Consider the following 20,753-nt stretch of genomic DNA (forward strand, 5'->3'; position numbering starts at 1 on the left):
GAGGAAACAACTGCAAAATCATCAGTACAACAATATATGGCATCTCCATCCTCACAACCAGCTGTCGTTATTTGTATTGTACAGTACTGCACTTCACCGAGGTCCTCTGTGGATGACCAGAAACAAGCGCTGTCCTACTGATAAAAAATTCCAAATACAATCTCAGGGAGTTTCAACTGAGTTTCATAATTATATATGTATTAGTTGTGCAGTTATTGACAACACTATTTAGAGTCAGGATTGCTGCCATTTGGAAGTGAGCACACTAAGTGAGTTAAAAATATTGCTAATAATTACCGTCTGTGTGCGAGGCATTTTGGGATACAATTTTTAAAAAGTTTCAAACTACCAACCCCTACCAACCTCTTCTGGAGCTGATATACAAGCTGCTATACTCAATAAAATCAGCTTACATTTCCACAGTATCAGTCAACTGGGTGTCAGCTTCCCTAAAGTAAAGTGTTATTGCAGCCAATGTTCACATTTCAACATTAAGGCAAATCCTACATCTTAACTACACTTCATTTGCATAATTTCACAGCTAATACAGCCATTTCAACAGTTCAACAGGAAATAGTTTCTCTGGCTACTTTTGGCACCTGCTAATTGTTGGGAGGTACTCACTTATGTTATCATTGGACCCATTTTATTCAACTCATTTTGATTCTTTTTTGTTTTGCTTTTGTTGAATGAAAGTGTAACTAACGTGAAATAAAATTCTCCTCTTTGATTGATTACATCAGCCCCTCTGCATTTTGACATTAATGGGTTTGGTATAACAAAAGAACACTTGATCAGGACAAATTCATAATATAACTACATTATAAAGGGAATAATCATAGCATGTCAGCAAACGACTTAGACAATAAATCATGTGGAATAAAACTCACCTTCACAGACCTGGCAGAGATTAAAAACACACCCTGTTCTTTATAAAATAGAAATATTAATGTTACCAGAACACCACATAGAAATGTACTACAATCTCCACAAAAGACACGAGTATGATTAATGACAGGCATGAGACAGGTTACTGTATAAGTAACTTGAGTGAGTTATCAAAGAAACATACAGTGTTTGTCTTGATGTAATTCTGTCATCAGTACAGGTGATCAGATTCTAGGACTGTATTCTGATAATAGCACTGCTGGAATGCTTCCTCAACCAATCAGAATGCAGAACTGAAACAACCCATTGTATAATGTCTAGAGAAGCAATAAATATTAACATATTTATATATGTACATAAATATTAACTGTATCCTCTTTGAGAAATACAGACACTGGGCAAGCTGATGACCTGTATTTGGTTTTTTTTTTTGTACAATATGTACAATATTTAATGATGAACCAGGAAACATACAATGAATTAACTGGCTATGTATAACTGTTCACCATTCACTGAGAGCAGCCAATATCAAGACAGTGATCTGCCTTTGATAGATGCATTAGTTGGATCTATAATGGTAAAGATATAATGCAGAGTCCATGTTTTACCATAGAATATATAAGATTAGATAGTTGACAACCAACATGACAAGACAAAGTAATTGTTCTTGTGCCTTTTTTCTCTGTCAGTGCTGGTAGCTGACCGATGCTTCAGATTGGATTCTTAAATTGAAATAATCTTGTGCTCCCTTGCACCATTGCAATGTAGTCTGCACATAATTAATAACTATTAATAAACTACTCCGGGTGTTTATTTCTAGTGAAATGTTAGTACCACTTTAAGAGCGCACTATCGCCCTCCTGTGGACACTGTGAGTCAGTAAGTTGTCTGGCAGTTTGAGCAAGGCTGGTGTTTTTTTTATGTTGTTTTCAGAATCACTTTGGGGGTAAGGGGGTTTTAGTAAACGAAACAGCCGATCGCAGAGGGGCAAGAATCTGAAATATTATATTATTAATGAACAAGGACTGATGAAGACGCAGCAGGGCCCGCTGAAAAGGAGTGCACACCCCCCTACAGATCTGACAAGACGGCGAACAGCATGCATTTAATTGTAAAACATTAAAGAGAGACTTTCTAATCAGCGACATCGGATTTGTTTGTAGATCATCTGCCCATCTGAATTTTACCCCGTTTGTTTTTGGTTTTGTTTTTGTTTCATCAAGGTGACGAACAGGAGAAAATTATTTTCTATTTTTCGCCGTGTTTTGTGGTTACGCTTTCTTGTTCTAAATCTTGGGACACTTGTTGAAATGTCAAAACCTTCGCTTAGTTGAAGTGTAAACAGACCGTGCAGAAAACCGTCCATCGCGTTTTAGCTGCACAGGACCAAAAAATGTCGAATCTGAAATCGAAGTCTCGTTTTTAACAAATGGAGGACTGATTTATATATCTTTACATCAAGACTTACTGTGTTGTCGCCGTTGGATATTGTGCAGTGGAATATTAGCAAGCTCCGCATATTGATGGGAACGATTTTCTTACACGGTGGATTTGCAGTTTTTTCCCCACACCATAAGAGAGTCTCTTCAACCAGTTCACCAACTTATGCATTTTTCTTGTGTCAATTAAGAAGACTTGCAGTAAGAACGATAGCAGTAGCATATCGTGATCTTTGCATATAGTCTCGCTCGATAGCTGGAACATTTCACTTTTTAAAAGCCTCCAGACAAAACATTTTGCTGGCTGCAAGGTAGAATTTACAAAACTCCTACTCCAAGTAGGATACTAGCTACCTATTTATGCGATATAAACGTGTTATTTTCTGTTGCCGCGTGTTTGAGATACCTGCAATATAAGAGCATGTTAACAATTCTAAAATGAAGGAAATGTCCTGTCAAAAACAACCAGCAACCCATCTAGCAGCAGTCTATTGGCGAAATTAACATTCAAGCACGTTGTGAATGTGAGCACTTTTTTCATTTTTAGAAATAGATGACAATGGTGACACAACTCTGGACTTCAGTATAATATTCACAAACAGTAACCAAACTTGCTAGCTGCACTTGAGCAAACTACGTATCAGTTAGGAAAGTAGCTAAACATTTATTTCTTTTTCGTTTACAAACATTTGCTGGCTAGCGGCTAACAAACGTTAGCTAGCTAGCTAGCTAACACCGTTGTCATAACTTTGGCCACAGACTTGGTGGATTTGCAAGAAAAGAAAATGGATTAAGAAACCATCTGCGATAATCGCTCCAAGCTTTCCGAAATTTTTCGAAGTAAACTTGTTAAACTGCGGCCCACACAATGTCGGGATCCCCGGGCTCCGGTGGTTCAAACCCAAGGAAATTCAGCGAAAAGATCGCGTTGCACAATCAGAAACAGGCCGAGGAGACGCGGGCCTTCGAGCAGCTTATGACAGACCTCACTGTCTCCAGGGTAAGTAGAGCCGTAAGTGTAATCTAATAATAACAACGAATTAAGGAATGTTACCAGCTGGCTAATATTGAAGGAGGTTGGCACATGATGTTTATGTTAAAGATAATGGGAACATAACAGGGTGTTCAGTGTCGCCAGTGTTTACCACAAGCGTCTGACGGACGGACCTGCAAACATGCAACAAGCAGTTCCGAGATCTGAGTGGGAGAGAGAGGGAGAGATCCATTGGTAATAAGAGAGGGCTGTTTGAAGTGAGGCACCTGTCAAATCCAAAGTTGCCTGCGACACCAGGTTGAACAAAGGAGTGTGTATGTGTACACACACATAACCATGTAGAATTTATTTATTTATGTACAATATATGTTTATATATAATTATTTGTATAGGTACATTTGGACCAGCACCCCCCGTAGCACCCACGCACAGCTTACTCTTCTGGGTTTGGTGTTGAGGTTAACTAAAATTGCGCTCGTTTATCTAAACTTGGTCTCTGTTTGATATCGATCTCATTTCCCCCTAAATTGGCCCTGTGGTTCTGAGCTCTCAGTCAGAATGCTATTTAATGATGCTGTACATTTTTAAGAGCCTCAAACTGGGATGGAAACAAGGATGGAAGCACTTATTGTTAATTGAGTTTGAGGTGCCATTCGGAGAGCAAGATGAAATCTGTTCCTTATTGTGCGCATGTAATGGTTTACATCTCTCCACACCGCTGTGCTGTGTGCTGCAGTCTTATTGTAATCTTGAACAGTTCTCAAGGTCTCCTGCTTTTCACTGCCTAAGCGAACACAAAACAGGGGTAATGGGGGCACTTGATGAGTAATGTCTGCATTCGTGTGTGTGTGTGTGTGTTTAACTTGAAAAATGCCAGGGAGGTTTAACAGTTATATCTTTGAGATGTCATCCAGGGATCCAGAAAAAAACACCATGAGCCAAATCTTCAAAGTGGATCCCTGTGCAGTGGTTGCTCCCCCTTGTACTGCCGAGAGCAAGCTGTGCGAATGTGCATAATGGGCTTATTAAATGTTGCTGTGAAAGAACTTGACCTCATTTTTTACACATAGTGTAATACTCTGTCAGAGTTACACAGAAGAATAAGAATTCTGCATCAAATTGCAGCTATCTGAAGGGTGAGGTTTTGATTTCTGCAAATCAAAACCTGGCAAAAAGTAAACCAGAGGACCACATTTACACAAGTAACACAAGCAGTGATTGAGTGCATTTTTGCATACTGGGGTATTTCAGTAACTATAATGGTTAGCATGAAAGGAAGCAGACATTCACAGTAGGAAAGAGGTTCATCCAGTACTTATAGGGTTTTTTTTGACAGTACCTTCAATGACCTTCAATACCGACAATGACAGTACCTTCATGGGCATCCAAGGCCACCCTGTGAAAAAATGAGTAGTTGAATAGAATTGCTTTGAAATACAAATTCAGTGTATTAATCTAAATGGTGCTTCATTTTGAGTTTCTTGGGAGGGGGGGGGGGGGGGGGGGGGCACTTGGAACTGGAAAATGGAACTTAGGGAATGTGTTTCGTTGGGTACAGCAAGCGCACATCATGGTAGTGCCCTTTACCACCTGGCTGGAATTACATTACTTCCTGGATATAGGTTTGGTTTCTGCAGTTTGCCATGTTCCTACTAGCCACTTTCAGATGTATCTGGCCCTGCACAAGGTCACCTGATAGCTATTCAGAATGATTAATAGCGTTTTTGTAAGGGTTGATTGTCTACACCTCACTCTGCCTGTACATGTCAAATATTTTTATAAAAAGAAAGAGAAAGGCTTGAAATTCAGTTTACTTATTCATAGGTTATCATAATTCTTGTTATTTACACTTGCCCCTTTTACTACTGTAACAAAATGATTACTGTTGACAGTGCATTTCTCTGGATCAATTACTGCTACCATGCTCAAATTGTGGGTAATTTTAGTTAAGTTGGAGGCAGTGTTAGCTTGCAGTTCCATAACAATACGTTCATTTGAAGTAAAAAAAAAAAAAAATACTATGGAGTAATTAGTTTGCTACATCAGTACTTCACAATTGACCATTTCATGACTATGTTAGTATGCACTCCCACTGCTTAGTGCCATGTGCCTGTGGCTCTTTGAGAACAAAGCCTATCATGGAATTAATCATTTAACTGGCACATCCTCTGAATGCAGCTATTAGGAGGCTCATTCCTTAGAGTATGAATCTAAAAATAGCAGTTCTATACCTCCATGGCTACATATTTCCCTCCGGTTTTCTTGCAGAAATGCCACGGAAGAAATGGATGGATGCGTTCATTTCTGGGAAACCTGTGTGAACAAAAACCTCCTGATTTCACTATCAAAAAATGTTTTATAGGGGAATACAAACGTGCCTGAGTTTGTTTGGCATAGTTGAGGATTGGGTCTGGAAATGGGATGCAGAAATTTGCCCCAGCTTGGCCTAGTGATACCCAGGAGGTAATGTAAACACTCCAAAAACCATGGCTGCATTAAGGTGTAGCAGAATCTGGTCTACTGTAAACATGGCAGTTGAAGCCACCGGTTGCTGTCTGTTGAGGGTCACAGCCACTGCTACCCCACTTCGAGCTGTGCATACTGACTGGAGATTGCCACAGTAGTAGCGATATGTTTAACGATTGTTACATTTTGCATCATCCTTTGTACTAGTGCAAAGAATTGGATCGTAGCCAGATTTACCAGAAAGTTAAATTTTGAATTGCCAAGCTCATAGTTGTAACTAGATAGCTATAATGCATGACCCAGTACACCAGAGGCCAGGTACAGGGGATACTCTGTGTATACCTGTTTATCTGTCTGTCTGTTTGTTAGATCTTAATTGGTCTTGATTGAGCTGATAATTGAACATTCCTCAGCAGACTCCAGCGTTTAGTCTTTTGTGAATTAAATATGCTGTCAGGAGGTTCTTTGCAAGTACAGGAAGATGCAGTGAACTGTACTGTAAACAATTATTTTCCCAATTAAATGTTTTGGGTCCTACAGACAGACAATTGAACAACTTATTTAATGTCATTGGGACATTTTTTTAGGAAGCTACTTCAGACAAGCATGAACGCTCAAACAGCACTGTTCTGTTGCACCAGGCTTATAGCAGATTCATTGTCAAGAGAGGGTGAATACAGATCCGTATTATAGTAAGGGTTCAATAAAACCTAATTATTGAAACCAGGTGGAGCAAAAGCTAGCATGCACAGTGTACTGCCAGAGCCAAGATTGAGAAGCACTGCGGTGTAGACCAGAGGCCCATGCAAAGCCATGCTATAAATGCCTGTTACATCCAGCCGAACACTTTGTTTTCACATGGAACCACCCTACATGCTTTTTAATGTTCTTTTTTATGTGGTAGCCTTTCTTAATGAGTAGTGGGGCAGTTTGTGTTTTTACTGTTTGGCATTCATCTTTTCAAGACTGGGAAACCCTTGTTTTTCCAGCTTTCTTACAGATGATGTTTACATGACCACTATCAGCATTGAAACTTAATGTTGTCTGTTAAATGGCAGACGTAGGAAAAGCAGCCAGAGTTTAGGAGTGCTTTTTTCCTGTTTATATATGCTATTGAATATTTTAATTCAGTGTATTAAATGGTGAAGGTAAAGTGCAAGGGTTTAACTACGCTTCCTTTCCTTTGTTTGTCTTTAAATAACATAGTACTCGTGGAAAGGTTGTGCATAAAGTAATGGCAAACAGAAGGAACTGGTTGACTTTCTCTGCGAACATCTCCTCATCAGCTAGTCAGGCCCTAAAACCAGACAGGATCAACTGGGGCCTGAATTCACCAGCAGGTTTATACAACCCCGAATTGCTACGTTCATCCTTGTTTACTTAACTACTATGGTGCCAGGTTTCAAAATATCCCTTTTAAATTCTGACTTCCGCTAGGTGCATCAGCGGTCCTGAAAGGGTAAAAGAAACCACCTCTCCAAACGGACCACCTGTATTTCTATCTGAGAATAAAGATGATAAAGAATGAGAATAAAGGTGTTTTACAGTCATAGATTTTGCATGGCACAGGTTTCTTTTGTGATTTCTCAGAGTCACGTGAAGAGGGGCCCAAATATTTCTGAACTCAATTAGATAATCCTTCCAGACTATGTCTCTTTTGAAGCATACTGAGAAATATCCACTTGCCTGCACATTTTGAAATATTACATTCAAAAAGCGGCTCTAAAAAATGAGTCGAGAGAATAAAATTAAAGCAACCTAGAAAACACAAGGGTTCTATTCATACTTTTCCCATGCCTTGGGGTCACAATGACTGCTTTTATGAGTGCGTTTTAGAAGTGGCCAGTAAAAAGACCTGTGGTTTTAAGGCTGTGCTGAATTAAGTTACCCATAAGGAATGACCCGTCACTGACCTCTAGACAGAGGCATGGTGGAGAGTGCATGCAGAGAACATCCTTCGTCATATCCCGCATGGGCTTGTGTTTGGGATATTTTTCTCTGAACCCGTCTGTCATTAGACACCATGCTCAATGCCAACAATTACACTGATGAGTATTTTTATTTTTTGGAAGTGAAGAGAAATCATGAAAGGATTTTAAGAAAAATTAATTCACTGTCCTCACTGGTTATTTTGGAAAGGACTGGGAGATTCTTATTTGAAGCACAACCGAATATGTTTTGAATTGTAACTGTGGGTGGAGCAAGGCATTGTGGGGAAAATTTACGGGAAGGATTGTAGAAAGCAAGCTGATCAGCTGCTTCCCAGCAAAAACATCAGAGCCTCTCCAAAGGCTGTCCTAAAGAATTTAGACCCCCATGGGAAGGGGATTACAGATTGTTTCACATCCAGATGCTCGCCACTGCGGCGGAAATAAATGGAACTCATTGTGGTGTGTATTGACAGTGTGGCTTTTGCGCGCACGCGTGCGTGTGTGTGTGTGAGCGAGGGCACGCGTGTGTCAGAGGGATGACCTTTATCGGGCTCATCTGGGAGTGGGTGAAAGCAGAAATCCTTGAAGTCTGTCAGCGCGCTGCTGTTGGCTCCCCCAGCTCTGTGCCTCCCCCCCCCCAGGGCTGCTCAGACCGTCTGGGTGGGAGCCAGCCCCTGATATAACCCCGTCCCCTCCCTCCCTCACTCCGCAGCGGAGGGGCACATGCCAACAGCTGTGCAGATTGTCACCTGAACCGCCTTTCAAACAGAGGAATGGTTGTGAAGAACTTACTTATTTGCTTAGCCGGATTTACAGTATCATATGTTTTTACAGTATTTTGCATCCCCCCCCCCCCCCCCCCCCCTCCTCATCCTGGCACCTTGTGTAGTGCTTTTGTACGGTTGATTTTTTATGGGTGCAGTTAAGGTAAATTACCATACCCAGGGGTGCAACAACCGAGTGCCACCTTCTGTTCATAACTGCAGCCCTCAGGTCTAGAAATTGAGACCCTCACAACAAGACCACATGCTGACCTACAACCTGTGTTTCAATTCCAAAACCATAGCAGTGTTGAACTGAGTCAAATTCTCATCCTGGGTACGGTCCCTCATTCCTTTGCCGTGACGGATTGGAAACAATTTAAAGGAGGGCTGCGGTCAAAAAATTTTAAATGCGCTGGTTTTTTTTTTGCTTTTTGGTGATCATCGAATGCTCATATGCACAATTTACGATTCCGCCGCACGTCCCGTTAGCCTAGAACCTGACCCTCTTCTCGTGGGTGACGCAATCTCGCCTCGCTGCCAGCCGGAGCGGAGACCAAAACAATGAGGGCTCCACCACGCACAAACCACACGCTGACTGTTCTGATACACTCACGAGAAGTTTTTTCCTGAATGTTCCGCGGAGTCTCTAAGTGATCGGAGGTCCCTGTCTTTTTTTTTTTTTTTTTTTTGACAGGGTTTTATATTTCTCCATTCACCCCCTAATGAAAAGATCTGGCTGCCAGTGAATGCAGGCTTGCGTCATTGCCTGCGGTGGGGTTTGGTTCTAGGGTTACGGGGATGCAGTTCGGAGTACGTGGTCCATATCATTAAACGTATCAAATGTTAATTTTTTTTTCGGCCGAAGGTTTTTTCCTTTAAGGGATGCGGCGTGCCTTTCTTAGTGTTTGCTTTAGCGTTTGTCACAGCTGTTATAACTCTTGTCCTTGCAGTAAGATTTGCTGCGGATTGCGGTGTTACTGCCAGGTTTTTCCCCTCTTACCCACGGGAATGATGTCCCTTGCCAGGATCTCCATGGCAATCTCGCCGTCTGACTTATTTAAAGAGGGACACCAGTCACTGGGGCATTGCAGGAGCCCTGGCCCCAGATGGGCTGGAAAATCAGTGCTGATTTGTGTAGGGGGAGGGCAGGTTGGTGAATCGGGCTGATTTGAGGGAGAGGACAGCTGGTTGAATCGGGGGTGATTTGACAAAGAGGGCAAGTTGTTTCCACGGAGCCCTAACATGGCTGGCATGCTCGAGGACTTGTGGCCTGTTCTCACTGGCCACGTTTTAGTGCACATACACAGCCCATACCATGTTGGCTGAGAGCAGTTCCTGATGCTGAATCAGGACAAGTGTAAATAGGAAAGTCACCTGTGTGGTGGCCACGATGGGGCTGGTCTTTTCACAGGGAGTGGAGTGGGTCGTTCTCTGTCCATCTGTCTGTGCCACTTTTTCTCCCTCTCTTTTTCATCTGTGGTGGCATTTCCACTGTGCCGAACCGCATCATGCCAAGTCATAACCATGCCCCATGCCAGAGAATGGGGGAAAACATGCCCTTGGTTTCCCTGTGTTAGGCCACCAAAAGATCTCTTTGAACCCCCAGGATCAAACCAGACTCTGCCCAGATCTATTTCTTTTCCCAATAGGAGGAGGCATATTTGAAGAGAAGCTGGTTAGCTAACATAAAAATTGGTGTAGCTAGCATGGTAACATTAAATATGAGAGATTTGAGGAAACATACTTTGCACTGATCATCTATTATGCATGTTGTTAGTTAGCCAGCTATATCGTCTCTCATTGTTATAAAAAAACATGTAATGATCCTACTACAAGCAGTTTAGCAAACAAGCAAGGTGTGGGGACAGGCATGAACCTTCAAGTTAGCCGTTCTCATGGCTCCCTTGAGGCCCAAAAAACAACACAGAATGGCATGATGCAAGACCAAGCCTTGGCTCACCCAGGGGGTGGAAGCGTAGCTAAGGGAAGTCTGCGTGAGGCCACCAGCCTCTGTCAGTGAGGCCATGAGCCTTGCTCAGTGCTATCTGGACTCTGTGTTTCAGAGGGCTGGGACCTGGGTTAGGGAAGGCTGTAGTCTGGTTTATTTAACTCAGGAGTGCAGACACCTGCGAGCCTCAGGAGCGCTGTGCTAAAAATAACAGGGCTGGTGTTCCAGAGGATCAGCAGGTTTGGTTACCGCGGCGATGAGAGGGCTAGACAGCCAGGAGCTCCCGGTGGAAGGGTGGAGGCAGGCCATTGTTTATAAGGGAGGATTTGTCTGTATCGGGTGTCTGAGAGGTTGAAGTAAGCGGGCCTGCTTTTCGGCTGAGACTGGTACGGCGGCAGCATGGCCTAACTCCGGAGAGGAGTTGTTTTGGATTCGGAAAATACCGCGTGCCAGCTTGAGTGCGCGCGCGGTAGCGTCTCCAGAGGCCTCAGTCCGGAGCTGAAGATGGTGTTTCTGATACACGCAGTGCGATGGCAGGCAGCTGGTTTGCAGACGTTCTGCGGTTCCGTGCGTTCGCATCCGGCACTGCTGAGCCTGCGAGGAGGCTGTTTCCCAAACCGAGATCTCCCCAGATCCAGGGATAAATTGCTAATTTGGCCATTGACCAAGAGCCTTTGTCTGCGCGGTTTAGCCCTAATGGTTAGGGTCTGTGAAACCCTCCCAAGGCTGTTCTGATCAAACTGCGCTTTTGTGCTGCAGCTCTCCTGTTAGAAAGATGGTCTTTCCCATCTGTATAAACCCATTGATAACATCAAATGAGGTCAGTCTTTGAGATTCAAATTTTGTCCTTTGGTTAGTCTGAGGAAGAACCGCCCCTCGAATTTGCCTATTCCTGATCAGAACTGATAGTGGACACTGTTTACCTTTGCACTCGGAACAAAAACGGGCGCTCTGTGACCGGCCTGGCCTGTTACAGGCACTCAAAAGAGACAGAGCCCTTGCAGCAGCCTGCCTCTGCTTATTTCTAAGAACTTTTGTCTGCTTGGATTTCCGTAACGTACATATTTCAAGGCTGGAACCCTGCGCTCCTGTCCTTCTAAACCTACATGAAGCATGACGGCCAAGAAATGAATAAAACCTTCCCTACAAAAAGTTGAAAAGTTTTTTTTTTTTTCCCCTGGTCTGGGCCGCCAGACCTCTCTGGTCGCCCGGTTAGCCTCTCTCCCTCCCGAACTCCCAAGAACAGCGACAGCGTCGGCCGTCCTCCTCTGTCAGCTTGTGACGGCCGCCTTGTTTTCTTTGAAAGGTGCAGTTCCAGAAGATCCAGCAGCTCCGTTTGTCCCAGACCCGGGCACAGTACTACGGTGGCTCCCTGCCCAACGTCAATCAGATCGGCAACGCCAGCGTGGACTTCCAGGTAAGCAGCTCTGCCGTCCTGACCCGGGCCTGAACCAAACCAAACTTAATCCCCAAAACCACCACCACCACTACATCCACCACCACCACCATAATCCATTTCCCAGAAACAAGAAAAATGCATTATGATGTCATAAGTTTCTGGCAGCACCAAGCTAATTTTCTAATTATTGTTTTTCTTTTACAAGCTCTTCATTCTGAGGCTCTGCAGTTTCTCCAGAGCACAATTACAGGAGACTTGGTTCCTAGCGGGAAAGAAACGTGCACCGGGCAACGTCGTTTAGAAAGGCAAATAGCCCTGTTTTGGGGCATTCATTATTCAGGCGCTCAGCTATTCGACTCAGGAGGACAAAAATACCAAATATAGATGCCCCATCAGCGAATTTGATATGCTGGTGTTTGCCCGTGGCTGTGGGACTGTATCTGTTTCAGCGCTCTCTGGAAAAGAACCCTGTGTACCTCAGGTGAAACTGCTTTTGATGCCGTGAATAATGTCTCTTTTGGAGGAGCAGGCAGTGATCCCTGAATGGTTGCGGTTGCCAGAAACCAGATACTGAGAAGTAAAAGCCTACCTAGGGATGAAATCCATCCGCTCGGCTTTGGGGGTAGCGCGCTGAATTATTATGCAGGATGCGTACACTCCGCTGAGCCCGAAAAGAAAGATTCGTTTTCTTTTTGCCTCGCTCTCGTTCTCTTTCTGTCTGATACACATAAATTATTGAACACTCAAGTGTGTTTGTGAATATTATAGTCTGCGTCTCTCATCTGTCCGTGAGTCACAGTTAAAAGTAATGAAAGAGGTGGACTCTGGTGGTGGGGGTGAAGAAGAGGAGCGAGTCCGACACGCGAATGTGGATTTTGGACCTCATTTACGAGGCTAATACTGTAGCAACAGTAAACACTTACCTCGCAGCGCAGTTTCCTCTGTGAGAGCGGGGTTTCATCATTATTCTGAGTGTGGTGTTCATTACCCAGACGAGGGGGAGAGATGCACGTGGAATGAAATGTGGATTGTTTGAGATGAATGATAAAAATGACAAACACATTCATGTAATGTAATGATAATGGCTTGCACTTATATAGTTCCTTTATGGAGCTCTTGAATGAAGTGGGGTGGTGTGGGTGGTGACTCACTTCTACCCTTGACAATTGTGAAATGGAGGTGGACATTGGAATACCTATAGTAATGTAAATCAAATGTAATTTCACAACTGAATTTGTTAACTTAATTAAATGATCTAAGTAGTGTTGGTATATAAGGGATGGTAACTCAGTGAGACGTGGTGTGTTACGTAGTGGACCTGAGGCAGTCCCCCGTTTCCCCCAAAAAAAACAGGGTGCGTTCCCCACTGGCCTGGACACAGTGCGAGGAACCCGGCATCATGGCCTGGTGGAGAGGGTTCACCGTGACCGCAACCGCATCAACTCTCCCCACCGCAGGCCCATGGACAAGCACGGTCGGCAGATATCCTTTACACGACCGCGGGGACCATGGTGGGAAAGCTGGAGCCTTCTGGTGCCAGTCACCCTCTAATGAGCACATAGGAGTGTGTGTGTATTTGTGTGTGTTTGTGTGTGTTTGTGTGTGTGTGTGTGTGTGTGTGTGTGTGTGTGTGTGTGTGTGCGTGCGTGTGCGCGTGTGTTTGTGTGTGCGTGTTTGTGTGCGCGCACACGTGTGTGTGCATGTGTGTGTCTGTATGTGTGAGTGGACTGTGAGTTTGTATACTCACTTATATATACTACTTTTCCCTTTGGTGCTTTACAACATATATGTAATTATCCTTCTTCCCTCTCTTGCCTCCCTGATCACCAGGGGCATTTCAGTGTTCGTTGTGGTTCTGTAGTACAGCTCATACACACGGTTTTGAGGTATCAGTAGGATTCCTCTGTTGGCTGGTTTTGGCTAAGGAAAGGAAAGGTAGGAGGTTCATTGCTTTAATTCCCCTTGTATGTTGTGTGTTTAGACTTCGGTAAACAGTAAGGATACACGGTCGATAGCAACCATATCAGCCGTATCATGGGTATTTCATTTTTCACAGGGATAGGCACAGCCCGTTTGCTTTAATGTGAAAACTCTTAACAAGGATCCCCTAAGCAAATCAAAGTCCTCTGAAGTGAACTAGTGTGGAAAGTCTGAATCACTGGGTTCATTTGAGTTTCTAGTTGGCAGGGCTGTGTACAAGACCTGACTGTAAATCTGTTTGGGAAGTAGACTGTCCTGAATTCAGCTGCAGACTTTTTTTATTGACCTTTTTTGTTCAGAAATCAAAGTCATGGCTTAGACAGTCAAAGAAAGTTTAAAGGCTAAGGCTATGTTAAAGTCAGGGTAGGACCTGTTTAGGACCTGTTTACCTGTAAACAGAGTCTGTTATGCTGAACATACCTGCTGAACTGAACTTATAATTTCATCCGTAAGTATCTAACCATGAGGCATGCATAAAACCCAGTGACTGTCAGACTGAATTGTATGACGTTCATCTTGTTGGCCTTGATTCCGTAAGACGGCTCTGTGGACGGGAATCAGACAAATCTGTGCCAGACAGATGAGGTGTAGAGAAATTTCCAGAAGGAAGCGGATGTGTGTGCTTCTCTGTAGAGGGTCGCTGGTAAGGAGGTGCTCGGCGTGGCTGACACCGGTGACACAGAGTGGCGCTTTGGAGCGAGCGGTGTTATCTGAAACACTCCCTAGCTTCCCCGCTCTCCTGTTTCCCTGGGACGGTGTGTAACCCCAGGGGAGTGCCGATCCCTCTTTTTCCACTGGCCCCTGTCTGAGGTGTCCTCAGGTGTGCTGCAGGTGTGTGAAGCGCGCAAAAGTGTCGCGGCGGTCGCTGTGTTATGTAAGCAGCCCGATGCGTGACCTCGAGCTCCTAAGCCCCGAGTAATCCCGGGTCATGAGCGGCCGCCACCTTTCGCTCGCTTAGCAAGGGACTCTCTCCAGCCACCTTCCTGGAGCCCGATCCTCCCACCCCAGGCTGGGCCGCTGCCCACACCCCAGCTGCCTGAGCTCACGCGGGTTTCCGACCGCACCGCCACTTTCACCCACACAGAGGCAGCTGGCCTCCCAGCTCATCCCAGCCACTAGAGCTCTGAGTCAGAGCTCTGACCCCCCACCCCGGCCCCAGCCCTCACAGCCAGAGTTGTTTAAACTTAAACTCCTGAACCTGGGGGCCAGCGAGCGCACATGTATATCGCCAAGCCACCCGCACCATCTGCTGTCCGGCAAATAACAGCACTTTAGTCTGCTTTGCTGACGACAGTGTTTATTGTTGGTGACTTTTTGTTGAATGGAGAGGGGCCGTTTCGTGTGCTTTCCCAGGCCACTCCCCCCTTGGTTCCCATCCAGCAGCCTCCCCTGCGCTGTCATAACTTTGGGATTTTATTTATCCCTCTGCTTTCCAAGAATGACTCGTGGCCGTTCAGGAGCTTGGCGGGAAGCGCTTTGTAAACTTTTCTGTTCGTGCAGCGCCCGCTGCTAGCTTTTTTGCTCTGACACCCAAGAACCCCTGCAGTTTCAGGAGTCAAGATATTCTTGACGTCCTGGCACTGTTGTTTTTTAACTGTTGTCACGGGACATGTTTCCTTGTGTTGAGATTTGTAATCGGTTTTTAAGAATGACTGTTCATTCTTAGTTCGTTTCGTCTTAATAAAAGAAACTCTGTGTGTGCTGGGGTCAGTTGGGATCTGTCCAACTCCAGCCTCCGCCTAACCGCATACACATCTCTTTCCTCCCTCAGATCAGTTTCCTCATGTACACACACAAGTTACACATAATCCCACCCATTAGCTCTGAGGCTGCAATCTGAGTTATAAGGTTGAAGCTTGTAGTCAAGTTTTTGGTCCTTTTTTTTTTTTTGTAAAACGAATAAAGGAAATAAGACTAGGAAATGAGGCAGCAGACAGTGTTTTTTTGTGCTAGCTTGCAGGGAGAAATCAGGAGCTTGGCAGAGCAACTGGCTGAGCAACAGAAAAGCAATCCTATTTTATTCAGAGGACATAGCATTGCATATTTAATAATGACAGATCGCAGACACATCTTGACAGCTTCTTCGTCGCGCCTGAAGATGACCAAGTTGTTCCGTGATTAAATGGTGCAAAGTGACTGATCTCACACCTCCCCTGTGCCTTCGTTTGACGATGACACACGCACGGTTCAGTGAATTGCTGTCATTTTTTTTTCTTTCCAAAAAGCTCAGATTTTTTTCTACTTTTTTGAACGTAAACAGATTGTGGTTTGTATAAATAAACAGATTTCGGAGAGGGCAGTTTGGGGAACGGTGCCATTGGTTTGGATCACAGCATATGATCCTCACAGTGTGTCGAGGGAACAGGCCGAGGCATAGTATTTCAGGCCAAAATTTGATTTCATCTGTTTTTTTTCCTCTTCTTAAGCACCAGATGTCCCTCCTGGTCGAGGTTTGTTTTTCACAAATTAGTTTAACTGCATCTGCTGAGATTAGGCTTGCTCTGAAAGTGAGCTGAAGCGCGCAGTCGCTGACCACCAGGCCCTGCGCAGGGGCTCTGCCTCTCCCAGGATGCTTTGCGGCGTCTCTCTCACAGTGTCGGGTCCCCTCTGATTCCGAGTGAGACGGCGTTAAACCTCACCCTCTCGGGCCCTTTGTCGAGTCACGGAAGGCGGCAGGTTCGTCCATCTCCGCGGGCGGTGGATGTGGACACAGCGGCGAGTGGGGGAAGCTCCGCCCACTCCTTCCCCAGGGCTTTGTGGTGGCGGGGTTATCATTGGCTGCTTGTCCCTTCCCACCACATAAGCTAATTAAAACTAAGGGAAATCTCCCGTTTAATCCGTGACTTCCGGCTTTGGGTAAAAGAATACACGTGTCATCACTTCTCTTCTGCTTCCCTGCCTCAGCATCTTTTGTTTGTGTGTGTGCTTGTTTGTGTTTGTGTGAGTGTGTATGGCTGTGGCCGTGAGCTTGGACGTGTGTGTACGGTGGGTGCGTGGGAGTGTGCGCGCATGTGTGTGGGTGTTCAGGCTGGTGTGTGTGAGCTGTTCCTGCGGTTCTTTGGTCCAGAATGGGTCGTTTTTCACCCATCGCTGTGTCCCCTCTGCACACCAGCGCAGACACTTCTGAGCTGGCCTTAAAAACACGATCTTCACATCTGTTCCAGCTCAGCCTCGAAAAAAAAGCAATCAGAATTTTTAAAGAGGAGGCTCTGCGCCGCCTGCGTATGTAGTCTGTCACTAGATGAAGGAGAGACTTGTTATACTGCTGGCAGGAAGGCTGCAGTCCACACTCTGCTTCAGCAGCAATTACTTCACTTTCCACTGAGCAGATGTTTGATAGTGAAAGTGCCAGCCTTCTTTTTTTTTATTGCTCTTTGTCTCAAGTCCCCCTCATCGGCACAATGCTAGGAACTGATCCTGGGGACAGTTGTGAGGGGTCGTTAATGTGCTCTTTGTTCTCTGTGACCTTTTCTTCCAGACACTTATTGTCTCACAGGGAGGGGGTTGCATTGTAATGGATATGCTTGGTTTTTACAGTTTTACAAACATTTTTGCTTTTTCGCATGCGTGTTTGTTTTGCTACAATGCACTGTAAGGTCAAATAAATGTCGGCCAACCCACTGTGGTGGTATCATGTGTTGGAAGACACATGCCCAAATTTACAGTGTGTTTTCATCTGCAAAAATGAGTCAGTCATTGACAATATGCAAGGCTGCCTGGGTGTATGTAATGCTATGAACATCAAGCAGCCAGAGATACTCTGTGTAATTTAATGTAAACTTAATGCCACGTCAGTTGCATCCTTCAGGTTCTGACAAGTTTTGTCAGTATCTTGTCACCTTTAGTTTTGCGAAAATAAATGTCCTTACAATTAAAATATGAAGAAGCCAGTGTTCAGTTATGTTTGAGTTAGCAGCAGTATATTTAATCTAATATTAGGTGATTTATTATGGTTTGCAGAAATCTGCACAAAAGATTCTGGACTTGCGATATGTCTCTGTTGATGTAGAAAGTATTCCTTAATATTACTGTAACCTGACTCTATTACAGTACATTTTGGTATTTGGACGAGCCCTGTTGTGGTGTGTATTACTGTATGTGAACCAGTCTGAGAGCTTTCCTTAACAGTGCCACGTGGAGAGCTCTCCATACGGAACGGTGTACCTGTCCCCTCCCCCAGACAACAGCTGGAGAAGGTGAGTGCTCTTTTCCCTTTCTGATTCACTGCCTGTGAGACCCGGCCCCTCGGGGTGTGAAAATGGCACAGTAAACAGCAGGCTGGGATACTCGGCAACCAGCAGACTGAGCTACGCGCGGGCGAAGCAGCAGCAGCAGCAGCAGCAGCAGCAGCAGCAGCAGCCCTCGACTCTGAAAAGCCACCTCGCCGCTCCCCCGCAAAAGGGTCCACTCGTCACCGCAGAGCTGACTCATGCAGCGAAGCCCACGGAGAGTTTAAATGCCGCAGAATAAGATTTTAGGGGGAAAAAAATTAAAAGCCGCAATCCCTGACGAGTCCCCTCTGAGCAGAATCTGACACGATATCTCGCCGGGAGGTTAATAGGCCCCAGGGAGGCGTAATAAACGGCGTCCGGTGTCGCCGCTGCACCTGATTTGAATGCTGTGAACTGCAGCGCTCAGCAGGGCCGGCCAGCTCTTTCATTCCGCCCGGGGAGGGCTGCCTCCGCCGCGCAGAGATGCTTTTGACAGATAGCATTTTGGTTAAAGGTCAAACGATACGGCGGAGCCGTTTGTTGCCGCTCCGCGTGCTCCACCTGTGGGGAGCGTACAGCACCCTGGCTACAGCTACTGTAGTAACGCCCCGTAGTTACGGCAGGTGAACCAAGTCACCATTTCACTCTATTTTCATTTCACAACAGCTGCATTCATTGGGCAGTTTTTTTTTTTTTCTTACGCTCTTCTCCCCCTCTTGTTTTTTGTTTTTTTTTTTTTTTCCTTTTTTTGAAACGAGGGAGTGAATTACAGCCGGCAATAAAGGCTTAAAGAGATCTCTCCTACTCTGGGCTGTTTTGAATGCAGGGTGGGACGGCTGCCAAAATGGCTTCTCCCCGCAGCGTTGCAGCGAGGGAGCATCGCCACCGGCTCCTTGTTTACTTTACAACTCGTAAAACACGACACGTCCACGCCCTCCGGCAGTGTTTACATCTGCCCGCGGGTTGGCCAGGCGCGGGCTCTTTACAACCGTCGCAGTTGCCGTGAGCCCCCCCCCCCCCCCCCACAGTCTTCCTGCCCCATCAGGCAACTGGTCTGACTGCTATATCCCTCAGTCAGGGGGATTACGCAACCTCGCCATTTATGTAGTCGTAAATCAAGTCCTTTTGATTTTTCTTTATTTGTCAGTTCAAGCTTGACAAGCCTGCGTATGCACAGAATCCAGCAAGGCTTTAAAAAAAAAAGAGCTCAAACAAGCCGGAGATGATGGATCCCTGCCTCATAAACGCTTTGCTGGCATCGTTACATTAGAAAGTGAACATTGCATTAGAAAGTAAATTTATAGTTGATTGGTTTGATAGGAAAATAGAGACAGGCCTTTTTAAAAAGGAATGTTGTCACCAGCAACAATGGAAAAATGAGGAACTTTGTTGATCTCCGGCATTCAGATGAGCTTTTCGTGCAGGGCGATTCCGCGTCAGCAAAGGATGCCTTCTTGTATTGCAGCATACCGTACAATCCAATATATTGTGTAACCCATGATGTTGAAGTGTGAATGCTATGGCTGGTGAAATTGTTCTGGGAACGTATTGATTTCCTTTACAGTAACTTGTTTTTTCTATTTAAACATCATTAATCGCCTTTCAGATGTGCAGGTGAATTTACTGACATCAGCCAATGTCTCTTAAAACATACAGTGCCCTCCATTTTTATATGCCTGACTAAACAGGAACAATAATCCTGCTATAGAAGTAAACATTTACTTATCAGATATTTTTTACGCTGATACAAAATTTGAAGTGTTACACTTTGATCTTAATAGCATTGCCCAGAGCCAGACACATTTTTCATTCATTCATATGCTGAATGAATAAATATGGAATAAATGTGGAAAGCACTGTATATATTTTTGGTGAGTTTCTTGGAAATGTGTTTTTTGGGTTATTGTGCTCATCATTTCTGTATGGTGTAGCCTTTTCTCCTTGTGTGTAATTTTGACAGGTCTTTTTAAAGTGTCTGCTTCCTGGTGAACTCCCAGATCTCCCAGTACTAACCAGAAGCGTTTCTCTCTGATTCTAACCTGATTCTTCCCATCAAGGACAAATCTCTCTAGCCGCTGCTCTGGTCTCTCTCCCACCCATCCCCCCCCCCAGTGTGTGCAAGTACTAACTCCAGCTCTCCAGTGGCCAGACCCTGCCTTCCACCTTCTGCCTTCTGCTCCCGCTGCAGGGACAGATTGTGTGCACAGTATGTGTGTGTGTGTGTGTGTATGTGTGTGAGAGAAAGAGAGAGAGAGAGAGAGAGAATCTGCTTCCCCCCCATGCCTGCAGCAGCAGACTGTCAGGAAGAGATCAGAGCTACGCTAGCCACGGGGGCAGGCCGCAGCAGGTCTCGAACATCACCGCGTTCTGTTCTGGCGGATCGGCGTTAAGCGCGTTTCTGTGGGGTTTGATTTCGGGGGTCGAGCGCGTCTTGATGCGCGCCTGACACAGCGCCCCTCCCGGCTCCACTCCAGCGAGGGACTTCCACACTTGCTTAACGAGAGCAAACATCTGCTGTTTTTTTTTTTTCTACAGACATTAAAATCAGAGCTAGTCATTACAGACAGATTGGGATCAATCCAACGGAGGTTCAGTTGTTTTGTTGTTGTTGTTAGTCACCAATTTTCCACCATTGGTGTCCTTTTTTTAATTAAAAAAAACTTTTTAAAAGTTCTCCTAATTAAGTTGCAGAACATCTGCCTCTATGTGAAGAGTTGATTTAGCTGATTTATT

General features: G+C 45.0%; 1 protein-coding gene across 2 annotated transcripts in view; it reads left to right on the forward strand.

Annotated features, from left to right (window-relative positions):
• Positions 1 to 1,765: 1,765 nt before the first annotated feature.
• Positions 1,766 to 20,753, forward strand: part of crtc3 (CREB regulated transcription coactivator 3) — a 37,121-nt gene continuing 18,133 nt past the window's right edge. For both annotated transcript variants that reach the window (XM_036543394.1, XM_036543395.1), the window contains exons 1-4: positions 1,766 to 3,327; positions 11,737 to 11,847; positions 13,183 to 13,311; positions 17,944 to 18,005. In XM_036543394.1, coding sequence (XP_036399287.1) covers positions 3,196 to 3,327; positions 11,737 to 11,847; positions 13,183 to 13,311; positions 17,944 to 18,005 — 434 coding nt within the window. In that variant the 5' untranslated portion in view covers positions 1,766 to 3,195. The remainder of the gene's footprint in view (positions 3,328 to 11,736; positions 11,848 to 13,182; positions 13,312 to 17,943; positions 18,006 to 20,753) is intronic.

The sequence above is a fragment of the Megalops cyprinoides genome, chromosome 13 (genome assembly GCF_013368585.1).
Source record: "Megalops cyprinoides isolate fMegCyp1 chromosome 13, fMegCyp1.pri, whole genome shotgun sequence".
Classification (NCBI taxonomy): domain Eukaryota; kingdom Metazoa; phylum Chordata; class Actinopteri; order Elopiformes; family Megalopidae; genus Megalops; species Megalops cyprinoides.